This window comes from Anolis carolinensis, chromosome 4 (assembly GCF_035594765.1).
Source record: "Anolis carolinensis isolate JA03-04 chromosome 4, rAnoCar3.1.pri, whole genome shotgun sequence".
NCBI lineage: Eukaryota > Metazoa > Chordata > Lepidosauria > Squamata > Dactyloidae > Anolis > Anolis carolinensis.
The window spans coordinates 145,832,086-145,855,743 of NC_085844.1; the positions used below are offsets into that span (position 1 = coordinate 145,832,086).

Genomic DNA, 23,658 nt, shown 5'->3' on the forward strand with positions numbered 1-23,658 from the left:
ATTTAAATAATTCCTGTACATAAGGATCTAGTCTTCTACAATATTATAGAATACTTGTCCCGCAATTGTAGTTCCTTATTTACGTATCTGCCTACGTTGATATTTTCATTGTGGAAAGGCATAGATGTTGTAACCATAGTTCTGTTAATAATCTACTACAGAGACTTGCCAGAACTTGTTGGGCACTTAAGCAAAGGAAAATAACAATGGCCTCAAGGCTGTGACTCCTGGAAGAGCAAGTACATTTAAGCTTCCAGGAACGGGGGACATTCCATAATATCAGTTCTTTTATTGTGGTTTTAAAAGTTTGTCATGAACAAGTGACCGTGACTCAAAGCATCAAAGCGGATAAGGGTCTTCAGAGCTTTAGGGTAAATGCAGAGGGGCAGAGATGGTGTGTCTCCAAAAATCTTTCTACCAACAATCAGTATGAGGAAAACACCGAGATGAGAGTTATTCCAGGGACAACTTTAGCTTCAAACAGAGAACAACTTTACAGGGGTTTTTTTCACTCATGTATCCAGTTAAATTTGCTTAGTTTGGCATTTTTGTTACCTAAACTCCTAAATTTATAAACAATATTCAGTTGGCAGATCAACATCTGTATCCCCCCTTTATCATCTCTTAAGATTTCACAGTCCTGCCCCCGTCGCCACTCGCTGATCGCCATGGGACTTTTGTAGGTTTGTTTTTATTTTTGTTGGAAGACGCCTGTGCGTGATTTTTTTTAATGTGTGGAGGTCGGTGCACGGCCGGTCAACAAACAGTCTTCACAGAATGAGGTCCCAGCAGTGGTGTGGTTAACATAACTAGAGTGGCTTTTCAGTCTGTTGCAGCCTTCATCCGCCTTCACAGCCATTGTAACATGTACCATGTTATCCTCCGCCTGCTCCGCCGTTGAGGTCTTTGGGTCTTCGGATTATGCTTGGTCTGGAACCTCCCCTGTGGCCACTCCTGGGAGTGCATGACTCCAGTGGTTGTGCCCACAGGTTCATCGGAACACGCAAGCCCCCTCACCACGGCAAGGTGACAATCCATCGAGGGGAAATCTGGAAGCCCCTAGTCACAGACTGGCACATGGGCGGTGGATAGGGACTCAGTCGTTCTACCTCAAGGACCGAGGCAGTTGAGTAGTCCGGCAGCTGTATCCATGACTGAGCAGCCCTTTTTAGGATCCGCTCTGCTCACCCCACACGGAGAAGGGGCTAGAAAAGGTGCCCTAAACATAGTCTGCCTCTCTTACCCTGACTAGACTGCTGCATCCAGAGGGGTCACCACTCTGCGGCCAAAAAAGAAAAATGAACTTTGGAACATGGAACGTACGGACACTGTTGGATAACACTAACAGTGAACGCCCCGAACGCAGGACTGCTATCATTGCAAGGGAGCTGGGAGGCTTTAAGATCGACATAGCAGCACTTCAGGAGACCCAGAGAACAGGAGAGGGGCAGCTGAAGGAAGAAAAAGGAGGCTACACTTTCTTCTGGAAGGGACTGCCTGAAGAAGAGCAAAGAATACATGGAGTTGGCTTTGCTATTAGAAATGACCTGGTGAAGCACCTGACTGAAGCACCCACTGGCATCAATGAACGACTCTCAACCTTCCGAATTAACCTTGCCAAAAACCAACAGGCAACCATCATATGCCTATGCACCAACTCTAGATGCTGACAAAGACATCAAGGAAAATTTTTATTGTCAGTTGGACACCATCCTATCAGAGATACCTAAGAAGGACAAAATCATCCTCCTGGGGGACTTTAATGCCAGAGTCAGACGGGACTCTGACCTGTGGCCAGGGATCATAGGAAAACAGCAACTCGAATGGCATCTTGCTTCTCACCAAATGCGGAGAGCACAACCTTGTCATCACCAACACACTCTTCCGCCGGAAAAACAAGCTCAAGACATCATGGAAGCACCCCCGGTCAAAGCATTGGCACCTCTTGGACTATGTTATTACACGTGCCAGAGACCGCCATGATGTGCTTCTCACAAGAGCCATGACAGGTGCTGATGACTGCTGGACAGATCACAGGTTAATCCGATCCACGATGGCTATCAAGATCGTCCCCAAACGCAGACTCCAAAGAAGAAAAACAAGGCGCAAAATGAACACCCAAGCCCTTCAGGAGCCCTCCAAACAAACCCTTCTCCAAACAACACTCAAAGATCATCTACCCACAGAACACCTCGAAAATGTTGAGGAACATTGGAACAAACTGAAGACCTCCATCATCACAGCCTGCGAAGAAACCATTGGATACCAAACTAAGAAACATCAAGACTGGTTTGATGATAACGACAAAGAGATCCAACAGCTAATTGATAACAAAAGGAAAGCCTTCCAAACATGGCAGAGAGACACCAACTGTGCTGCCAAGAAAAAGATCTGTGCCAGTGCAAAAGCTGAGGTCCAAAGAAGGACCAGAGAACTCAAGAACATCTGGTGGACAAAGAAGGCTGAAGAAATCCAACACCTTGCAGATACCCATGACGCTCAGGGATTTTTCAAAGCCACAAAGATCATTTACAGACCAAGAAACCATGGCATACAGCCCCAACGCTCATCAGATGGAACCAAAATTCTGAAGGACAAAACATTAATTGCACTACGTTGGAAAGAGCACTACCAGAACCTGCTGAATCGCAGCTCCAATGTGGTCGAAGAGACCCTCTCACAAATCTCGCAACAACAAACCAGGGATGAGCTTGCAGCACTGCCTAGTTTGGAAGAAGTCAGCAATGCCATTGGCCAACAAAAAAACAACAAAGCCAGCGGACCTGATGGGATTCCTGCTGAAATCTTTAAAGCGGGTGGACCTGAGCTGATACAACAACTCCACCAGCTCATTGAAAAGGTGTGGATGACCGAGATAATCCCAGCAGACTTCAAGGATGCCACCATCATCACCCTTTTCAAGAAAGGGGATGAACAGACTGCAGGAACTATCGCGGTATCTCCCTTCTAACTTCTGCTGGGAAAATCCTTGCAAGAATCCTTGCAAACCGCCTTCTGCCTGTCTCAGAAGACACCCTCCCAGAATGGCTTCCGTCCCTCCAGAGGAACAATGGACATGATCTTCACTGCACGACAGCTCCAAGAAAAATGCAGGGAACAAAACCAACCTCTGTACATGGCATTCATTGACCTTGCAAAGGCATTCGACACAGTGAATCGCAGCGTTCTCTGGACCATCCTCCAAAAAATCGGGTGCCCTGACAAATTTGTGAACATCCTGCGGCTCCTCCATGATGACATAATGGCAACAGTCTTGGACAGCAACGGCTCCCAAAGTGACCCATTTAAGGTGGAATCAGGTGTCAAGCAGGGATGTTTTATTGCCCCTATCTTATTTTCCATCTTCAGCGCTATGATACTTCACCTTGTTGATGGGAAGCTTCCCACCGGTGTGGAAATCATCTATCGGACAGATGGCAAGCTATTTAACCTCAGCAGACTGAAAGCCAAAACCAAGGTCACCACATCTGTTATAGAACTCCAATATGCTGATGACAACGTAGTCTGTGCGCATTCAGAAGAAGACCTACAAGCCACTCTAAACACCTTCGCAGAAGCATACAAAAAGCTCAGCCTCTCACTGAACATCAAGAAAACCAAACTGTTCTTCCAACAGGCACCAGCTAATCCCTCTGCAAAGCCAGGAATACAGCTTAACGGTGTAACATTAGAAAATGTTGACCATTTCCGCTACCTTGGCAGCCACCTCTCCACAAAAGTCAACATCGACACTGAAATACAACACCGCCTGAGCTCTGCGAGTGAAGCATTTTTCCGTATGAAGCAGAGAGTGTTTGATGACCGGGACATCTGTAGAGATACAAAGGTGCTTGTTTATAAAGCCATTGTCCTCCCAACCCTGCTCTACGCCTGCGAAACGTGGACGGTCTACAGACATCACACCAAACTCCTGGAGCGTTTCCATCATCGTTGTCTCAAAAATCCTGCAAATCTCTTGGGAAGACAGGCGGACAAATGTCAGCGTGCTGGAAGAAGCAAAGACCACCAGTATTGAAGTGATGCTCCTACGCCATCAACTCCACTGGACTGGCCACGTTGTCCGAATGCCCGATCACCGTCTCCCAAAGCAGCTACTCTACTCCGAACTCAGGAACGGGAAACGTAATGTTGGTGGGCAGGAAAAGAGATTTAAAGATGGGCTTAAAGCCAACCTTAAAAACTGTGGCATAGACACTGAGAACTGGGAAGCCCTGACCCTTGAGCGCTCTAATTGGAGGTCAGCTGTGACCAGCAGTGATGCGGAGTTCGAAGAGGCACGAATGGAGGGCTTAAGGGAGAAACGTACCAAGAGGAAGGAGCGTCAAGCCAACCCTGACCGAGACCGCCTTCCACCTGGAAACCGATGTCCTCACTGTGGGAGAACATGCAGATCAAGAATAGGTCTCTTCAGCCACCTAAGAACCCACCCCCAAGACACCAGAGATGGAAGACAATCGTCCTCGAACTACGAGGGATCGCCTAAGTAAGCATCTCTTAAACCAGGATTTTCAGGAACTTTACAGCAGTGGGTTTCAACCTGTGAGTCCCCAGATGTTTTGGCCTTCAACTCCCAGAAATTCTAACAGCTGGTAAACTGGCTGGGATTTCTGGGAGTTGTAGGTCAAAACGCCTGGGGACCCACAGGTTAAGAACCACTGCTTTACAGAATATTCTTGTTTTGTGCCTTCTAACTGACTGATTTATGATTACCCTGTCCTAGGATTTTCTTGACAAGATTTATTACTATGACATTTGCTATCCTCTGAAGCTGAAAAAGTGTTGTCCGAGGTCACAACATGATTAAAGTTACCCAGTGGATTTCCATTGCTGAAAAGGGGTTTGAATCCTTGTCTTCAGAATCCTTGTCTAACACTCAAACCACTGCACCATGATGGCTCCAGAATAAACATGCCGCTGTATAAGTGTTCATATGGTTATTAGAGAAAATAATTAGTTAATGGAATTACATCCCTTTTATGGGAGTTCAATAAATCACATAGGAGCCCTCAGTGGTGCAGTGGGTTAAACCCTTGTGCTGGCAGGACTGCTGACCGAAAGATCGGCGGTTTGACTCCAGCGAGAGGGATGCTTCTGTCTGTCAGCTCCAGCGTTCCATGCGGAGACATTAGAGAAGCCTCCCACAAGATGGTAAAACATCCTAGCGTTCCCCTGGGCAACATCCTTGCAGAAGACCAATTCTCTCGCAAGGTCATGAAGAAAAAAATCACATAGGTGTTTTTGATCTACCTACATTTTCTTCTATAGATATTACTTATTCTAGACCTACAATCTCCTTACGGGGATTTGTTTTCATACTTATACCATAAAAGCTATTCGTTACACAGGGCACCTAAACAAAGGAAGGGCTAATGCTCCTTTGACCTCTTTGTGAGCTATACTCCCATAACATCATGTCTCCATTTTGAGAGAAACTTTAATGAAAGCAGAAATGTTTGGGGTTGTGGCTGTGTCTTCGTGTGTTTTTGTGTTTTTTTTTTTTTTGGGGGGGGGTGTCTATGTAGTTTTCAATTGCAAAGTGCTCAAATGTCATGTTTTCTTTTTTTTCTTTTTTTAAAAAAGGGTTTCAGGGGACTGTCACAATCAGTTTCTAACAAAAAGAATGGGTTTGGAGGGAGACCTGAATACAACTTCTGTATTTCTTTTCTTTGTACTATTCCATTGCCTACTTTTAAAAAAATATTTTATTTCTGCCTTTGAGCAACTAAATAATTGCTTGTAGGTTTTTCTAACGCTAGAAGTCTCTGTGTAGAGACTGTTGGAGAAAAAACTGTTATGTTCATCTTTCTGCAAGTTTGAGAAGTTGTCAGTAAGAATAAAGACTTATCCACTGACTATAAAATCTCATTCTACAATATAAAACATCGATTTGGCATCCAGGTAACAGTATTAGGTGACTGAATCAGACTTTTCAAGCAGAATGAATAAATGGCCATTGTTCCCACAGGAATGAAGGAAGACATGCAACTAGTAATGAAATTTCTGGAACAGTTTGAAAAACTTGATTTCTGGAGTTATGGAGGAAAATTGTCCCTTGTATTCTCGGGCAATTCGTAATTGCTTTATTGCAAGAAGTAAATAGTAGGAAATTACTTCATTTGGTTACGTTTTAACAGCAAGGGTACTATAAAAATATGACACAGCCTCAACCATTCTGGATTTTAGTGACACATACTAGTACTGTTGTTCTAAGGAAGTAGTGTTTTAAAAAGCCGGAAGTGCCTAAAGCAGTCCAGCCACCCCCTCCCAAAAACATAGCAAAATTGCCCCTTACATTCCCTAGAGGACATGGGGATGTGTATATAGGTTTAAGAAATAAAATTGTGGGGAGCATGGTTCCCCATCCCATATGGCCCACTATAGACCACACTTTGCAAACCCATTCTAGTCTGCTAAGAGTACTGTTTTTAAACATAGTTTTAATATTGGTGCATTTCAGCTGTGACTATAAGGTGCTTGGATAAGCATGAATCCCCAATAGAAATATCCAGAAGCACAAGACTTGCCTATTACATGAATAATAATAATAATAATAATAATAATAATAATAATTACATGAAAAGTTCAATTTCTTCTATTTCAGTACTCATAGGCTTAATCTGTAAAATAAAGAGAATTGTCATTTAGTTGAGAAGACATATGTCAATATGTATATGCAATACAAGGATGTTTATGTCAACATTTTCCTTTTTAATTTTAAGGTTTTAACATTCCTCTTTCAAAACATTTTGTTCAGCCCTGTCAAATCCCTTGTGGACTTACAGATGGTTTATACATTTTACAAATACATTGTTGAGGTTTATTTTTTTCCATATCTGAAAATTGAAAAAATTCCTCCTGCTTTTTGCTGAAATGTATATGTGTACACTGAAAACAGATACAGTGAAGACATCTGCCCTTGCGCTTTGCTATTCTGTTGCTGAGTACATATGCCTGTCATGGAATACATCTCACCACGTTAAAACTGTGGATGTGGCTCTTAATGAGACATGCCGCATAATCACAGGATGTCTACGCCCTACACCTCTGGAGAAATTATACTGTTTAGCCGGTATTGCACCACTTGATATCCGCCGGGAAGTAGTAACCAGCAATGAAAGGAACAAGACATTGACATCTCTGGCCCATCCTTTGTTCGGATATCAGCCAGCATGCCAATGCCCTTAAACCAAGAAACAGCTTCCTAGGGTCTACAGAGATACTCGCAGGAACACCTCAGCAAGCGAGAGTCCAAAAGTGGCAGGCTAAAACCTGGAACCTCAATCAGTGGCTGATACCAGATGAGAAATTCCCTCCTGGGCACACAGAAGACTGAGCGACTTGTTAGGCTCTGAAGAGACTGCACTCTGGCACCACAAGATGCAGGGCCAATCTTAAGAAATTGGGATATAGAGTCCACAACATGCGACTATAGAGAAAAGCAAACCACTGACAGCTTACTACAATGTAGTCTGAGCCCTGCCACACGCACAGTGGAGGACCTTCTTACAACAACACCAGAGGCACTCCAAGTGGCCTGCTTCTGGTCAAAGGAAATTTAGCATAATGCCAAGTTTTTAACTTTGTGTTTTTAAATACATTATAGCTGTATTCTCAATTTGCTTCTGAAACACTAAATAAACATGTATATTTTTAATTGAACTATGTGAATGTTTTCTATTTGCAGGGATGCCTCATTTGGAAACTGTACATACAATCTTACTATTTTGGATTGTCTACAAGGAATAAAAAAGGTAATTACTGTGGCAAGAATATAAAACAGATCGAAACTCACACACAAAAGCACTTCCAGAAGGTGGTAGTTTCCATTGAATGCTGTTCAACTGCTAATGACCATGCTATCCAATACCAAAACAATTATAATGATCATAACCCACAGAGGTAAACTTTCCTTCATAGAGCAATGAGATTTCTCTCACAGGGCCCTTCCACACAGCCCTATATCCCAGAATAACAAGGCAGAAAGTCCCACATTATCTGAGTGTGGACTCAGATAACCCAATTCAAAGCAGATATTGTGGAATTTATGCCTTGATATTCTGGGATATAGGGCTGTATGGCAGTGCCCCCAGTGAACAGTACTACTGATTTTGGAGGCTATTGGTTCTGATCTTGAGGGTGTGGCATTGCATTTCCTCATGGGAGCAGAATATACTTTGTATACTTAATTGACCTCATGTATCAGTCGACGACAGGTTTTGGGGTCAAAATAATAGATTTTGCTGTAGCCCATGGATAAGTTGAGGTTCCTTCTGAAAAGGGGGGAAAGCACTGATGCCACATCGGGGACAGTTACCCCTGGCTTCTACCATTTCCCTACCCAGGCATTTATAAAGGCCAGTAGAAGGGGTTGCTGCTGCTGTTATGTTCTTCCGAGATAGACTAAACTCTTGCCTTTTACCACTGCTCTGAGAACAGAATGATTCCTTTCTTGAACAGTATGCTTAGAGACCCATTGATAAATTAATCCACGTTTTGGGTTTTGGGTTTTTTTTTACTAAAACGTTTAGACTTATACCTAAGTATATAGGTCAACTGTGTTTTTCTTTTTGCCCCCATTTCTTACAAAACCTGTGTCTGAAATGATTGACATAATCACAGTTTTCTTCTCTTGCTTCTCCCCTTCAAGAAGAAGAATTAGCTAAACTTGTGAAGAGGGGCAGCAAATTTCAAAGGTTTTTAAACTAAGAAATATAAAGCAGAAAGCTTGATGTTTGGACAATTTTTTAATGGAAGCTGTTAAGAAAAGCTATTTTCAGATACATGTCTGCGTGAGCAGTTTAAGGCGGTTTCTGAGGATCAAAAATGGCAGGTGACTCTTTAAATGGTATTGCATGATTTTATGAAAATTTTATTTCTTTCTAGGCCTTACAGCATGGATTTGTGGACTTCAAGACATTTGATGCAGATGAGTATGAACACTATGAGGTTGGTGTATCTTTTTGCATTAATGTGCTTGCCTAAATTCAACATTGACATTTATTATACACAGCTGTATCTCTTTTGCTAAGTAGCTTGAACTTTTGCTAGACTGAAGATGTTATATAGTGTACATTGCCACTGCTATCTTTGTTGTCATGCAGTTTCTTTATAATAAAAGAACCAAAGCACAGTGATGTTTCAGAAGCTGATCATTTTATGTGATCAGATCAGGAGATAAATTGTTCATTTAATGCTGTAAATGTCCCTTTTGAAAAATAATATACTGCATATACTCAAGTATTAGCTGAGTTTCCAGCCCTTTTTAGGGCTGGAAAAGCCCCCCTCGGCTTATACTCGAGTGAGGGTCCTGGCCGGCTAATATTCGGGTCAACTTATACTCGAGTATATAGGTAATCAGAGTTGGATAGTCTTACATTATTAAAGTCTTATTATTATCTTAAATTACAGTTTTATGTAAATACTAGCGGTACCCTGCCACGCCTTGCTGTGGCCAGTTGGAATTGCACTGAATAGCCTTGCTGCTTCAAAGCCTGGCCGCTTTCTATATAGGGGCATCCTTCCTTGGGCAGGTTGAAGTGGAACAGAGTAGCCTCCTGGTTTCAAAACCTGAGGGCTTTCTACCTTGTGGAATTTTTGGTTGGCCAGGTTGAATAGAAATGAATAGTCTTGGTGCAGCAAGCATGAATGCTGCAATTAGTTACCTTGATTACCACTGATCTGCCCTTTTATTGTCACTATTGTCATTTATAGTACTTTATTGACTATGTCTATTATGTAACTATCTCCTCCCGATTTGACACATTCACCTTTCGGCCCAGACTTGTGTTTGATATACCTGTTTTAACATTTTATCTTGTAAGATTGTCCTTTTCGATTGTTTTACCGATATTGTTGTTTTATTGTTGTAAATTTGTGTTTTTGTTTTGATTTTATATTGTGATGTTGGGTAAGGCCCCATGTGAGCCGCCCTGAGTCCCTTCGGGGAGATGGGGTGGGGTACAAGAATAAATTATTATTATTATTATTGATTAGCATTGAATGGCCTTGCAGCTTCAAAGCCTGGCTGCTTCCTGCCTGAGGGAATGCTTTGTTGGGAGGTGTTAGCTGGCCCTGATTGTTTCCTGTCTGGAATTCCCCTGTCTTCTGAGTGTTGTTCTTTACTTACTGTCCTGATTTTAGAGATTATATTGTTCTGTATTATTATACCACAGTAATTATTACATATTATATTTATAATCTTATATTATCTGCTTAGAACAGGATTATATGAGGCCCCTTCTACACAATTGTATAAAATCCACTGAACTGGATTATATTGCAGTGTGGACTCAAGATAATCCAGTTCAAAGCAGATTATTCTGCCTTGGCATTCAGGGTTATATAGGTGTGTGGTAGGGCCCTGAGTCTACACTGTCATACAATCCAGTTCAAATCAGATAATCTGTATTTTATAGGCAGTGTGGAAGAGGCCTGATTGAAGAGGCCCTGGATGCCATTAAATGGCTAAGTGGGTTGCTAGGAAACAAAGTGGGTAGAGCTTACCCTTCTAACTGGCAGCAATGGGAAAAAACAGTTCTTCCTCTTCCTCTAAGTAGGACTACATGTTTCTTGTTTTTTTTAATTGAAAGACATATTTTGGATGACTATGTCTTTTGTGGCCAAATTTGGTGTGATTTAGTTCAGTGGCATTGTTGTTTACTCCAAAATAAAATAAACATAACATTTATATATATATAGATTCAAAAACATTTGACCTACTATGCTTCAATGTAATTTTATTGTTATCTATTTTTATTTTTGAAATTTACCAGTAACTATTTGAGTCAATAAGTTTTCCTAGTTTTTTGTGGTAAAATTAGGTACCTCGGCTTATATTCGGGTCGGCTTATATTCAATTATACAGTGCTCCCTCACTTATCACGGGGTTTACATTCCAGGACCACCCACAATAAGTGAAAATCTGCGAAGTATTTTAATTTTAATATTTATACATTATATTGAAGCCTTTCCTACCAGCACTGGCGGGCCCTTTGCTTCGTGCCCACCATGTTGCTCTGGCTGCCTCTGCTCTTGTAGCCAGGGAAGAAGGAAGGCTGCTCCACCTGGTAAGTGAGCGAACAAGGGAGGGTGAGTGAGAGAGTGAGGGTGGGTGGCAGGAGCCTGGAAGAGTGCTCCAGCCGGCCACGCTGGGAAAAAGTAGAAGACTCGGAAGAGGGGGCGGGACCCATGGAGCACTCAGCCCCCTCTTCCGAGTCCTCCACATTTCCCGGCATGGCCGGCTGGAGCAGCGACAGAAGGAACCTGGCCGCCTCTTCCAGGCTCCTGCCACCCACCCTCACTCTCTCACTCACCCTCCCTTGTTCGCTTGCTCACTTACCAGGTGGAGTGGCCTTTCTTCTTCCCTAGCTGCAGGAGCAGAGGCAGCCAGAGCAACATGGCAGACACAAAGCAAGGGGGCAGCAATGGGGTAAATAAATTAATAAATTAATAAATAAAAATTTCCTGCAAAAAAGCGAGTCCACCATAAGCGAAGTAGCGTGGGAACACTGTATATGGTATTAGGAATAAATGAACGAAAGATAAACTATCTTTGGGGTTGTTGTATGTCTTTCGGGCTGTGTGGCCATGTTCCAGAAGCATTCTCTCCTGACGTTTCGCCCACATCTATGGCAGGCATCCTCAGAGGTTGTGAGGTATACCTCACAACCTCTGAGGATGCCTGCCATAGATGTGGGCGAAACGTCAGGAGAGAATGCTTCTGGAACATGGCCACACAGCCCGAAAGACATACAACAACCCTGTGATCCCGGCCATGAAAGCCTTTGACAACACATTAAACTATCTTTGTTGGAAAAATGTATTTTTTGCACAGATGACTAGTACTAAGAAACCGTTTTGCTGATATCAAGCTTGTGACATCTGTCTTATTCCAAATTAAGAGTTGTTGCATTGCCTGGCATTTTGCATTTTTGTCTTTTTATTGAGCAGGTAATGTCACTTCCATTTAGTTTGCATGGTGTTCTATACATTCTACATGTGAAACGTCATTGTTTGAAGAGGCTGCTTGAAAATGTGTGTAGTGCAAGCCCAGTCACGTTTCCCTAGCAGTAAACTTAAATGGGTGGATTAACTAGTAATTACTGTACTATATGAAAGCCTTACACTGCATGTTAAATATTAACCTTTGTGGTAACTTGATTAAGAATCCAGAATTTAAAGGGATTTTTGTCCTTCGTTTTAATTTCGACCAAAATTGCTGGAAACAAATTGCTCATCTTTCCTGTGCAATCTTTTACTTTGCTTTAAAACTGTTGCCCTTTTCCCACCTCCATTCATGTACAAGCTAAGAATGACAATATCATTTCAGTCTTTTTAATTTTTTAAACATCAAGCTTCACCTCGTATCCAGACCAGAATTACACAACTGGAAAGCAAAGAGCTACTTCACACTTCTCAATCACTTGTTTTGACTATCAATCCACTATTGGCAGTCCAGTGAAAATACTGCCATAAGGGTACAATAGAAGGACTAAGTGGAAATGAAAACATAACTTGGTATCAAAACAGCTCCAGCATAACAGTGGCATTGTATTCCAAAAATATGATCTAACACCCAGCTACAGATCCTGCAATGTTTGCCTAATGTTTTAAAAGAAAATTAAAGCTCTTTTTAAAAAAAATCAAAGAAAGAAAGCAGTTAATGTTTCTTTTGTGAGGGAAAAAACACCCCATGATGTGTGCAACGAAAGAAAATAGAACCTCTTCATTTGGGCAGAATTCATAGATTTTTTGCAGTAGTTTGACATAGTTAGCTTTTCTACAAATGCATGGACTCTTTCATAAGAATATTCCAGTGCCCTTAACATGTTATAACGGCATAAAATAACTTAACCAAGTCACAATAAGTTATTATCCATGATAAGAGACTCTTCTTGCGACAGAAGGGGTCCAAAATAGGTTGAATTAATGAATTTATTTATTACAATCACAGACCAGATGTTTGCAACATAAAAACTTTAAAATCGGACGTCTTTGAAATATCAGAACCAGAAGGTCAACACATTAAAAGCAGAAAGTCCAAGATATACCACCAACGTAATCGATTTCCTATTTAAAACATATCCACACCAAGTCTAAAACATGGTTTTATACAAATCTAAGCAAAGTCTGAAGCTTGGTTTCCAAATGACACTTGATTAAAATCTGTGAAAATTGATATTAAAATGAGTAGGTCAAAACATTATCCACTAAAAATCAGCTGTAATCTGACTCCTTAATTAGGTTAAGCATTTGATAATTTCTGATCTTTCTTCATGTTAGAGTAAGCAAATTGGACCTCTGGTTGTTTTTGAAGTTGAATATATTTTTTAAAGTGAACAGCAATGCGAAGATGAAACAGCACAGAACAGATCTCTGAGTTCTTGATGCAGGAAAAATGGAACGATTCCTATTTCCTGGAAAAATTCTACAAATTCCTAAATGTATGCCAAAGGCTTAGATAAGCAGCATTTCATTTTTCACAATTCATATTTTGTTTGGGATTGCATATTTAGTGGAGCTACAATATACTAGCTTGATACATGTGTCTTCCAAAACACTATTGTTTGTATATTTTGTGTAACCGCATACATAACATTTCAGAAGTATGCACTTAAAAATTCACATGAATAAATCTTTAGTTCATAATTGTGTGTACTCAAAATATCTAAATCTAAAAACAAAACCATTACTTATGGGTGGGATCTGGTGCAGTTGCCATGTTCATGCTTGGAGAGTTCTAAGCAAAGAACAATCTATCTTGTAAAAGAATGCTTTTTCCATGAATGGAAAACTTATATTGGATCTCACCCAATCACTTCAGCTGGCACACATCTATTTTTCATAGTAGGTTGCTTGCTATAATAAGGGGATGATTCACGGGAGCAATAATTGGCCTGACAACAATTTTATTTGTGCAGGAAAAATTATATATCAAAACTAATTGGTCTTAATTTTGGCTTCCCTTAAAGATTATTTTTGCAAGCATTAATTATGTGGCAGACTACCATAGCCTTTTTCAGTATTGTAAATAAAGTAATTGTTTGCAGATAATTCAAGCACATTTTTTGGAGTCAGCAGAAATGTCTTGAATGTAAAGTTCCATCAAATTGGAGGGGGGGGGGATTCTAAAGGAGCTCTGGCCAAAAACCAGATTTGTATTATGTTAATACATTTTATGATCACGAAAACAGCATCCAATTTTTAAAATTGTTAAACACAGGTGTTTTTTTTACTTTTTTAAAAAAAGAAAACATTTTTGCTTTTATTTTTAATAGCGAGTAGAAAATGGTGACTTCAACTGGATTGTCCCAGGAAAATTTTTAGCATTTAGTGGACCACATCCAAAGACCAAGATTGAAAATGGTATGTATTTTTCTACCTTGCTTTGTTGGGTTATTTTTAAAAGTTTAATACGACTAGCTCTTGACTGGGATCACAAAAGCACATGCATTTAACCAGTCAGTTCATTATGCATGGGGTATATCTGGTCATATATGGGAATTCATTTATTTATGTTATGTTGGAAGTGGTTCTATTGAATTTGAAGTTTTGATACGTATATGAAGATGCCTTGCCTACAGAGCCCCTGGCTTGGGTACAGAAAACAGTCATTTGTGTCTATGTTTAAACATTTCACAAAGTCCAAAACTGAAATTGTTTTATGCATGCATCTTTCGGTAAGAACTTTTTACAAGGTTTGGATTATCCCAGTTCCATGTTTTTGGTAGGGGGTGAGATGAGGAGTAGGAATGGAAATTGTCCTGAGATGAAAAGAGCTTATAAATACATAGGAAAGTTAATGAATCCTCCAGTTTTGGTTCCTTAAACCTGTTGTTTACATTAAGTCTATATACAAGGTCTAAGTATGGGGTACCAGTGAAGACACATCTTTGCTCTGGGTGCATCTGAACGATTTGTCTCCCTAGAGAAACTATTTCAGTAAAAACTGGACACCTAAAAGGGCAAATCAAGATCTTTTTGAATGATCAAAATTTCTAATTGTGAAGAATTCTTGTACATATATGCAGTCTCCCAGCATCGGAAACATAATTGCGATCAAAAATGTTTCAAGTCCAGAAGTTTCAATTATTTCTTCAGTAGTCACTTATTCACAATTGTGAATATTTTTACTAAAGAAAAGTTTTTAAAGGCACATTTTTTCCAAACACAAGCCAAGTGGTCACTCATCCCTGTGAAACTTCTTAAAACAAAAGGTTGAGGAGCAATATAGAAAGTAAGATTAGGGAATAAGGTAGATCAGATAATGAGTCGGTCAGTGCTGGATGGACTTATACTCATTTTGAAAACACAAGTTCATGGTTTGGATATACTGTATTGCCTGATCTGACAGCAACGGCACTTACTTTAGTTGCATCCCGATGGGACAGGTCTTCAATCAACGAAAAGAAAAGATTTTGACCTTTTTATTACTGTTATTATTCCAGTACTTAGAATCATTCATGAGTTGTGGGTGTGATTACAATCTATTGTAATCTAGCTTTGCACTTCGCAAACTTTGGCAAACTTTTTAGTATTTCTATCTTTTTAAAGAATGTTGATTAAATGAGTAGTACAGTCATCCCACAACATTTGTAGTTTTGAAGATTTGATTACTCGTAGATTTGATTTAAAATGTTCTCGCTTGGTCCTTCAATGTAACTCTGTTGTCAGCTTTCTCCAGTCATACTGGAGGATCTCCAGATTTCTAGCTATAACAGCTCTCTGAGATTCTCTAGGTTCTCCAATGCAGTACTGTGGTAGAAGTTGACCATAGAGTTGTACTGGAAGACAAGGGTCTTGTACCCATATCCATAACCCTGTCAGACATGGGGAGCTGACTGTATGTTCATTCTTAAATAATACTATTTTAAAGTATGTTGCTGTAAATAATTTTTGTGAAAAGTTTATTTTCTGTAGGTTCTACTTAAACGCCCCATTATTCTTTCTCTCCTTGTTATAGGCTACCCTCTCCATGCACCTGAAGCTTATTTCCCATATTTCAGAAAACACAACGTAACAACAGTAATAAGACTCAATAAAAAGATTTATGAGGCAAAACGTTTCACAGACGGTGGGTTTGAGCACTATGACTTATTCTTCATTGATGGAAGCACGCCAAGTGACAGTATACTACGACAGTTCTTGAACATCTGTGAGGAAGCAGAAGGTGCCATTGCTGTTCATTGCAAAGGTACATTTTAAAAGCATGTGTGCTTGTTTAATGGGGAAGATGTAGCCAGTTTTGAAAATCACATTCCCAGATTTTAATGTTCTAAATGAAACTCTGAGTTTAGAGTGAATTTTTCTGTTGGTTCCTGTTACATTTTTAAAAAATACTTTTTATTTTAAAAACTTGTCAAAATTAAAATGGGTAAGAATTGTGTGTTGGGGGGGGGGAGGGAAAAGCAAGAAAAAAAGAGAAGGGAGAGGGAAAAGGACAGGAATTGGAGTAGTTTTGAGTCCTTTCAATCTTCTTCATTACTGCAGTGGATTATTCCTCTTTTTTAGTGTCCATTTCCTTGCTTCCCTTCTTTCTGTTACTTTCTCTGTGAGATCAAGTTTCTTAAAGTAGTAGGACTGGCTATATAATTATATCCCTTTACTCCAGTAACAAAAAGTCTTTGAACATTTTCCAATCCATTGCTTTTTCCAGTTTTCCTTCATGTTTTTTTTAAATAATTGTGTCATATTCAATAATTTATCCATATTCATTAGGTTCCTGTTACATTTTATGCAGATTCTTTTTTATTCCACTGTGTGATGCTATTGCTTCTCTCTTCTTTTAGTAATGATTTCATTTAGCTATTTTTTTAAAAAAAAGTATAAACATAGAACATAGCATCCTTCTGCTTGTGTGTTGACAGTGATTTTGCAGTTTCTCCATGATGCTCACCAGAGTTCCTATAAATAAGCAATTCATGCAAATGAAATAATCTCCTTTGAGATAGAAAAGTTTAGTGATTTCCTCTTTTTCCTTAGCAGGCCTTTCTTATTTGCAGAAATCATTTATCTTTTGTTAAATATTATGTGTTGCAATCCAGTAATGTTGTCGTGAAGGGTCCAGAGCCAATCTAGATTGTTGCCCACATTACATTCATTCTTATCTCTTTGCAAATGCTATAGAAAAAGTAAATGAATAAACATCCATATTTCCCCTGGAATAAGGGTGCATAGCAGGATGGGTGAATCCAGTCCTTGCCTACTCTTTTTCATATCCTGAAGCTAATTGTGAATAGGAGCACCTAAATAGCTATCTCAGTGATGAATGTTACTGCAGGTTAGGAGCAACTGAGATGTTGGGGAAGCTTTTACAGGAGTATTTGTACATGTATAATGCTTAGCCCTCTAATTGACATGACGTGGAGCCATTCGGGACAGAAATGTTAAGCATCTTTTAGGTGATGAGGGACAAACTGTTTCCATGTCAGCTTCCTGAGCTGATCATATTTCAGAAGACACATTTCATAGGAAGGTATTTCTCAAAATGCTAAGCTGGTTTGAAAAGGAATTATCTACTAACCAAGAACACCTTTTTGGAAAGAATACATACTGAACATGGAAATGGAATCAAAACTGATAAAGGAATGTACAAAATATCAGACACAACATAGACTTAGATAAATGGGGACTATGGGTTTAAAGAACACTTTGTGTTACAATCTTAGAGAAAATTGTTATGAAATGATTATAGGTGGTCCCTGACCACAGCAAAACTTGCCAAAATATATAAGGGAAGAAACAATAAGTAATGGAAATGTAAAGAAAAAGAACTTCTGCCAGATATGGTGGTCTTGAAAAAAGCAAGGTAATTCTGGGTCAAATTACAAAAACAACACATGAATTTTTTGAATCAAAGATACAAATTAAAGCTTGAATTGATTATATTGGAAATGCAAAATAAACAAAATAACTAAATGACAAAATACTGCACTAGGTGATAGTTGCAGCTCATTTGCTATGTGCACAACTTTGGAAGAAGATCATCCGACAATATAAGACTGGATTGTAAAAGTTTTTAGCGTCACAGAAGTGAATAAATTTGCAGTGATGAACAGAAAAAACACAAAAAGTTAAGCTGGTGAAAGAAACAGGAATAACAGTATTCAACAGTAAGATTAATACTGTGATAGCTGAATGTTACCTTGTTTTCGAGGAATTTTATGTTACTGCAACACTCAAAATTATGGCTTCCCTTCTGGATTTCAAGGAAAACATGGCCTTTCTACACAGAACATATAATGCAGTTCAAAGCTGGCTCAAGTGTGGGGTGTCCACGAAACCTATACCTCCCATGCATGCTGCAGCGCACATCAAACCAGAAACTGGGCAACAACAAAAAAATTAACCAGGAAGTTGGAATAAGTCAGACAATGTGCTGCAACTGACCATAGTATATCCTTGGCTCGAAACCAGAACCGGAAAATGCAGGGCACTTGTCAGGACACGGTTAGGGCTGAAGCACTTTTTAAAACACTAAAGCACAACGAACTGAAAGGTAGACACTCTCAGACAAGGACACATAGGTGGCTAATAACTCCCCCTGGAGAAGATATAGCATTATTCCCCTGGGAATTCTTGCTTTCCACTCCTTTGTTCTCATTTCCTGTACCCTGCCATGGTCCATGGTCCCAAACAGACATGGATATACGCATCAGTGCATCCCAGTGAGATTAGTACCACCAACTATCTTGGTGGAAGTTTCATTAGAAGTCCATCTCAGAAGATTTATTTTGAATAAATTTTGAATGAAAAAATAATACAGAAATGTAACTGATTAAATGTAAAATCAGCCCCCCTATCCTGTGACATGCTCAGGGTCCTGATTGTAGCAGCCAGTGAAGTGTGATACTTTTTATCCTGTATTTTGAAATTCTTGCATAATTAAAAATGATCCTACACGTTGAAAGGAAAAGAAGAAGTTAATAAATCGTTTCTGTGCCACACTTCGCATACAGTTCTACCCTGACATGTGTCTTCAGTTTTTCAACAAAGCAATGTGGTGGTGTTCAGCAAAACTAGGAGGTTATATGTTCTAAATTATCTGGCCAGGAATAGAAAGGCTACTAGAGGTTAAGACAGGCATTAGCAAGGCTCTGAGGGATATAGCAGGATGTTTGCACTGTGATAGACCCATGAGGCTTAAAATACACTCCGCTGGTGTTCTTTTTGTAAAACATGATACAAGGAAACAATTTTATGAAATATTTATCAGTATATCTATGCTTAATTTTTCGTCTTCCCCCTCCCTCTTATTTCAGCTGGGCTAGGAAGAACAGGAACACTGATAGCCTGTTATATAATGAAACATTATAGATTTACACATTCTGAAGCCATTGCTTGGATACGAATGTGCCGGCCAGGTTCTATTATTGGACCCCAGCAGCACTTTCTGGAAGAGTAAGTACAACACTTGTGATTCGCCATTTGTTTTTCATATAGAAAGTCTCTTATTGCAGCCAGGTTCTATGGTGGCTTTCCTGGAGTTTTCCAGGGTTTAATTGTGTATACAGTTTCCAGTTTAAAATTTCTTGAAATCGGAGTGTTGCAACTGTATATTTTCAGCTGTTTAATTTAAGGTGACTCAATATATAAACTAAATATGCCTTCTCTCTGTAATTTGTAAAGTGAATGTTGATGCCATCTGGCTATTAGTTCCAGCTCAAGCTGAAGTATAGGAAAGCTGACAGCAATACAATGAGACCTATCGAAAGACATAACTTCCTCACTGTGCCACCTTGACCCTTCATGTAGCTGGGTGAATCTACCCACAAGTGCTGAAAGATGGTTTTGTTGAGGAAAGTTACTATACAGAAAAACCTATAGACTGGAGCCATGTAAATGTGTACTCGCACTTCCCCTTCAGGTCCTTGGGATCAATAATATTTGATATGCACATTTTGAGCACAGTTCTACCATTCTGCTTTGAAAACTTGCACCATCTATCTATTCATGTTCAATGAGTCCATTTTAATTAAATGAAGCACAGTTGTTGCAATAACTGAAAAAGTATTCAACTTGAAGAAAAAAATTATTCAAAATGAAGGTAATACAAAGTCTACTAAACAGTGGTTTTTCAGTACTTGTGTAGTGACTCCTTCTAGATATTGTGACAGTGCTGACACGAGGAAGACCCCCAACACGAATTATGAAAGGCCTTTTCATTCTCTATAAGTCATGGGACCTGTGCATGACTTCAGCTGTGGTTTTGCATGCACTTGACTCCTGCAGATGTAGTTGCCTGCTGCGGCTAGGCAATGAATTATGAGATGCAGCTTAATATCATTGCGATCTTCATGACTACTTTTTCTGAAAACAAATCACCCAAGAGTAACTAAGTAGAAATTGCAGTAACTCATACATTGCCCATATCTGATTTACAGAATGTGTATAATCTTCAATTATGTCTAGTTAGTGAAATGCATAGAGCCACTTGAGATCATATTGATTTTAGCAAGATTAAATGTAGCAGTTTAATTTCCTGGAATGAAAACATGAGCAGATTGGTAAATCGGCTGAAGAGGAACTTTGAGCATTTATCCTCTTTGCTAAAGGTCACAGCTTTAAATGCCAGAGGCAAGCAATAACCGTCTTATCATGAATGGTTGTTTTAAATATGTATAAATTTAAGTTGTTCCCAAATGTTTTATGCTGTCATTATTTTGTACAATCAATACAGTATAATCAGTAAAATAACAGCTACAGCAGCAATTATTATTAATAATAATAATGTTAATTAATTATTTAGATTATTATTAATAAAATAACATTGACATAAAAATTACAGGTCAAGTGGTTAAAAAAAAACAATGATTTTGCCAAAAAGTAGGTTTTCAATTGAGAGTTCTGTATTCCTTGTTGTAATGAAATGCACAAATGTGCCCAATCTAAAAGTTGAATTATCTTGTCATCTGGTTTTGTTCACTGTGATGCCCACTCACCTTTTTTTTTTTTTTGAAAAGTGTAGTTGTGTTAATATGTGTGAGTAAAACAACCAAGAACCATGTGGTGCTTGTTGTTAGCTTTTTAACTATTAGCACAAACATAGAAGCAGATAAAGTAGATAACACAGAAGCATCTATGTCAAATAGATTCTGTGATGTAAGTTAGAACATCAATAAACAACAGAATTGCTGGAATGGAGATCTCCACTTGACTAAAAGAACCAAACTGACTAATGTCAAAATTAACAAAACAAAATTATGGGGTTCTCAAGCAGTGTTACTTCTCAGTACAGTAGATTAGAAAAGCATCTCCAAAAACTTCACAGGGTTATCTGTGTTAGATTCAAATATTTCTAAGACTGAATGAAGGGGCAGCATTTCAGATATGGAAGGCTGACTTATGTGAATGTTTCTGAAAGGGACTGTATATGTGAGAGCTGAAATAATACAGCATGCATTTTCAAGTTCTTTCAGGTACCTGACTTCAAAGCGGTAGCTCCATTACAAAGAACTTTTAATTCTAAAAATGTCAGAAACCAATTTTAAACCAGTTGTTCACATACACATTGTGGTGTGTGACGACGAAAATCTGGAGCACAAGCAAGTTTCTTTGAAAGGGATAATTGACCTTGCCAATATTATCTGTGTACATGTGACATTCCTAGCAGTCCTTCCAAGGGTTAACTTGGCTTGCATTGTCAGCACTGTAATCTCAGATCACTCTTAATTATACTGGATATCAACTTCCTCACTCTAAGCAGGAATACTTTTTTCAGCTTTCTAATCCTGTTCTCTTCGTCAGTTATATAACCTCCCAATGGGAGCTTTTCTCTGACTCAAAAGTATGTGGATAACACTCTTTCTTTGGGCTTATTGCCAGAGTTGTCACACTTCACTCTACCAAGCAAAACTGCAGGAAAAGATCGCTCATGGAGGAAAACGGTATAATTTACCAAAGCTTGTTCTTCATGAGGGAAAAATAAAGATGTGATGATTGCTTACTAATGCAGCTTCCTTGGCCTCTTTAAAAACAACCTTTATTCATCCATCAGTTTTTCAGAATTTAGTTGGATGTTTTCAAGAAAACTTGGCTGGGGTTCTCAAAAGGTCAGGTGTGTGATTTGTACTAAACGTGCCAAACATTTGGATTCTTAACAATGGTCTGTAATCATTTTTTTTTTTAGATTTGCTGTATTTGCAAGAATGGGGTGGCGAAAGTGCAGCTCCTGGGTCACATTTTGCCCTAAACCCAAATCCTCCCAAACTTTTTCATAAAACATGTGAATAGTTTTTGATAATTTTCCACGGCAAAGGCACCAAAACTATACATGTGTCAAGGATTTGATTTGCTAACATCACATCCTGCCCAAGCATCTTTGTTCGGGCCAATTACCTGTTGCAAGTGGCAGCCGAAAGTGCCATGACATCACTTTTGATGGGCTACGATGCACCAGTGAGACCCAGAGGGCGGGAGGAGGGAACATTAACCCCTCTCCCTCTATTCAGTTAAATATGTTATTGCAGCTTTCTATTTTCTTATTTTCTAAGAGGGTAGAAGATGATTCAGAATTTTGTAAAGACATATTAAAACACTTTTCACAAATTTCTTAGAATATATTTTTGATAATGCTTCCCTGATCAAAAGTGTAAAATACATAGAAAAATAAACTACATTGAATAAATGGCATTAAAAAAACAGTAGCAAAAGGCCTTTTAGATTGGAAGATGGAAGTTCTCCCTCCTATAGAATATGATTTATTTCATCCTACACCACATGCAACTAGCAGTTTTTATTGAACATTATATGTTTACTGTGGCTTTTGACATATTGGTGGTAACTTTGTATTTCTTTCTTACTCTTGAACAGAAAGCAATCAATGTTATGGGTCCAAGGAGATATCTTTCGCGCCAAACAGAAACCGAAAGGAGTAGGTGAAGACAGTGTGAACAAAGTTCTGTCTGGCTTTGATGACATTTCCATCAGTGGGACTTTGAGTAAAATAGAAAATATGGATAGATATGGAGAGGTAAAATTGCACTGGAATTCTCTGCAATTGCTATCTTAAAAAGCAGTACTTAGATGTTACACTTTGAAATGTGTTTAACAATTATTATAATACGTTTGTATTTTATATAAGCTATACAATGATGCAAAACAGTGTAGAGTTGTTTTTACGTTATTAGAAATAGAGTAGATTAGGTATGAGAAGCAGCAACTTTATACCAATTATGTTTGTAGAATGAGAGCTGAGTGTTATAAGTGTATTGCTAACACTTAGCCCCAAGTTGCCAAATTACCTCCACCAGTAACTTTGTATGGATCTTTAACAGCTTGGGAGTGTGTAGGTGGGATCCTATGACAAACGTGTACAGTGTTCCCTCACTTATTGCTTGGGTTAGGTTCCAGGAACACCCACAATAAGTGAAAGTCCGCAAAGTAGGGACGTTATATTTATTTTAATATTTATACATTATTTTAGTAGTTATACACTATTTTAAGTTTTTATCAACCAATCGTGTGTTGATAAATTGCCTCCTTCTCCTCCCGTTGCCGCTTGGACTCCTTTTCTCTCCCTTCGGCTTCTCCTTTCCCTCTTCCTTAGGCTGTAAATTGTAATTTTTTATTATTTATAATAGTCTTTTAGAGTTTATTGAAAAACCGCAAAAAAAACAAATTCGCGAAAAGTGAACTGTG

At 39.1% G+C, this 23,658-nt stretch overlaps 1 protein-coding gene across 4 annotated transcripts in view; it reads left to right on the forward strand.

The window, feature by feature from the left end:
* Window positions 1-23,658, forward strand: part of cdc14a (cell division cycle 14A) — a 123,268-nt gene that overhangs the window by 38,454 nt on the left and 61,156 nt on the right. For all 4 annotated transcript variants that reach the window (XM_062979530.1, XM_003220043.4, XM_062979529.1 and 1 more), the window contains exons 6-11: window positions 7,706-7,772; window positions 8,905-8,967; window positions 14,298-14,385; window positions 15,983-16,213; window positions 19,281-19,419; window positions 22,831-22,990. In XM_062979530.1, coding sequence (XP_062835600.1) covers window positions 7,706-7,772; window positions 8,905-8,967; window positions 14,298-14,385; window positions 15,983-16,213; window positions 19,281-19,419; window positions 22,831-22,990 — 748 coding nt within the window. The remainder of the gene's footprint in view (window positions 1-7,705; window positions 7,773-8,904; window positions 8,968-14,297; window positions 14,386-15,982; window positions 16,214-19,280; window positions 19,420-22,830; window positions 22,991-23,658) is intronic.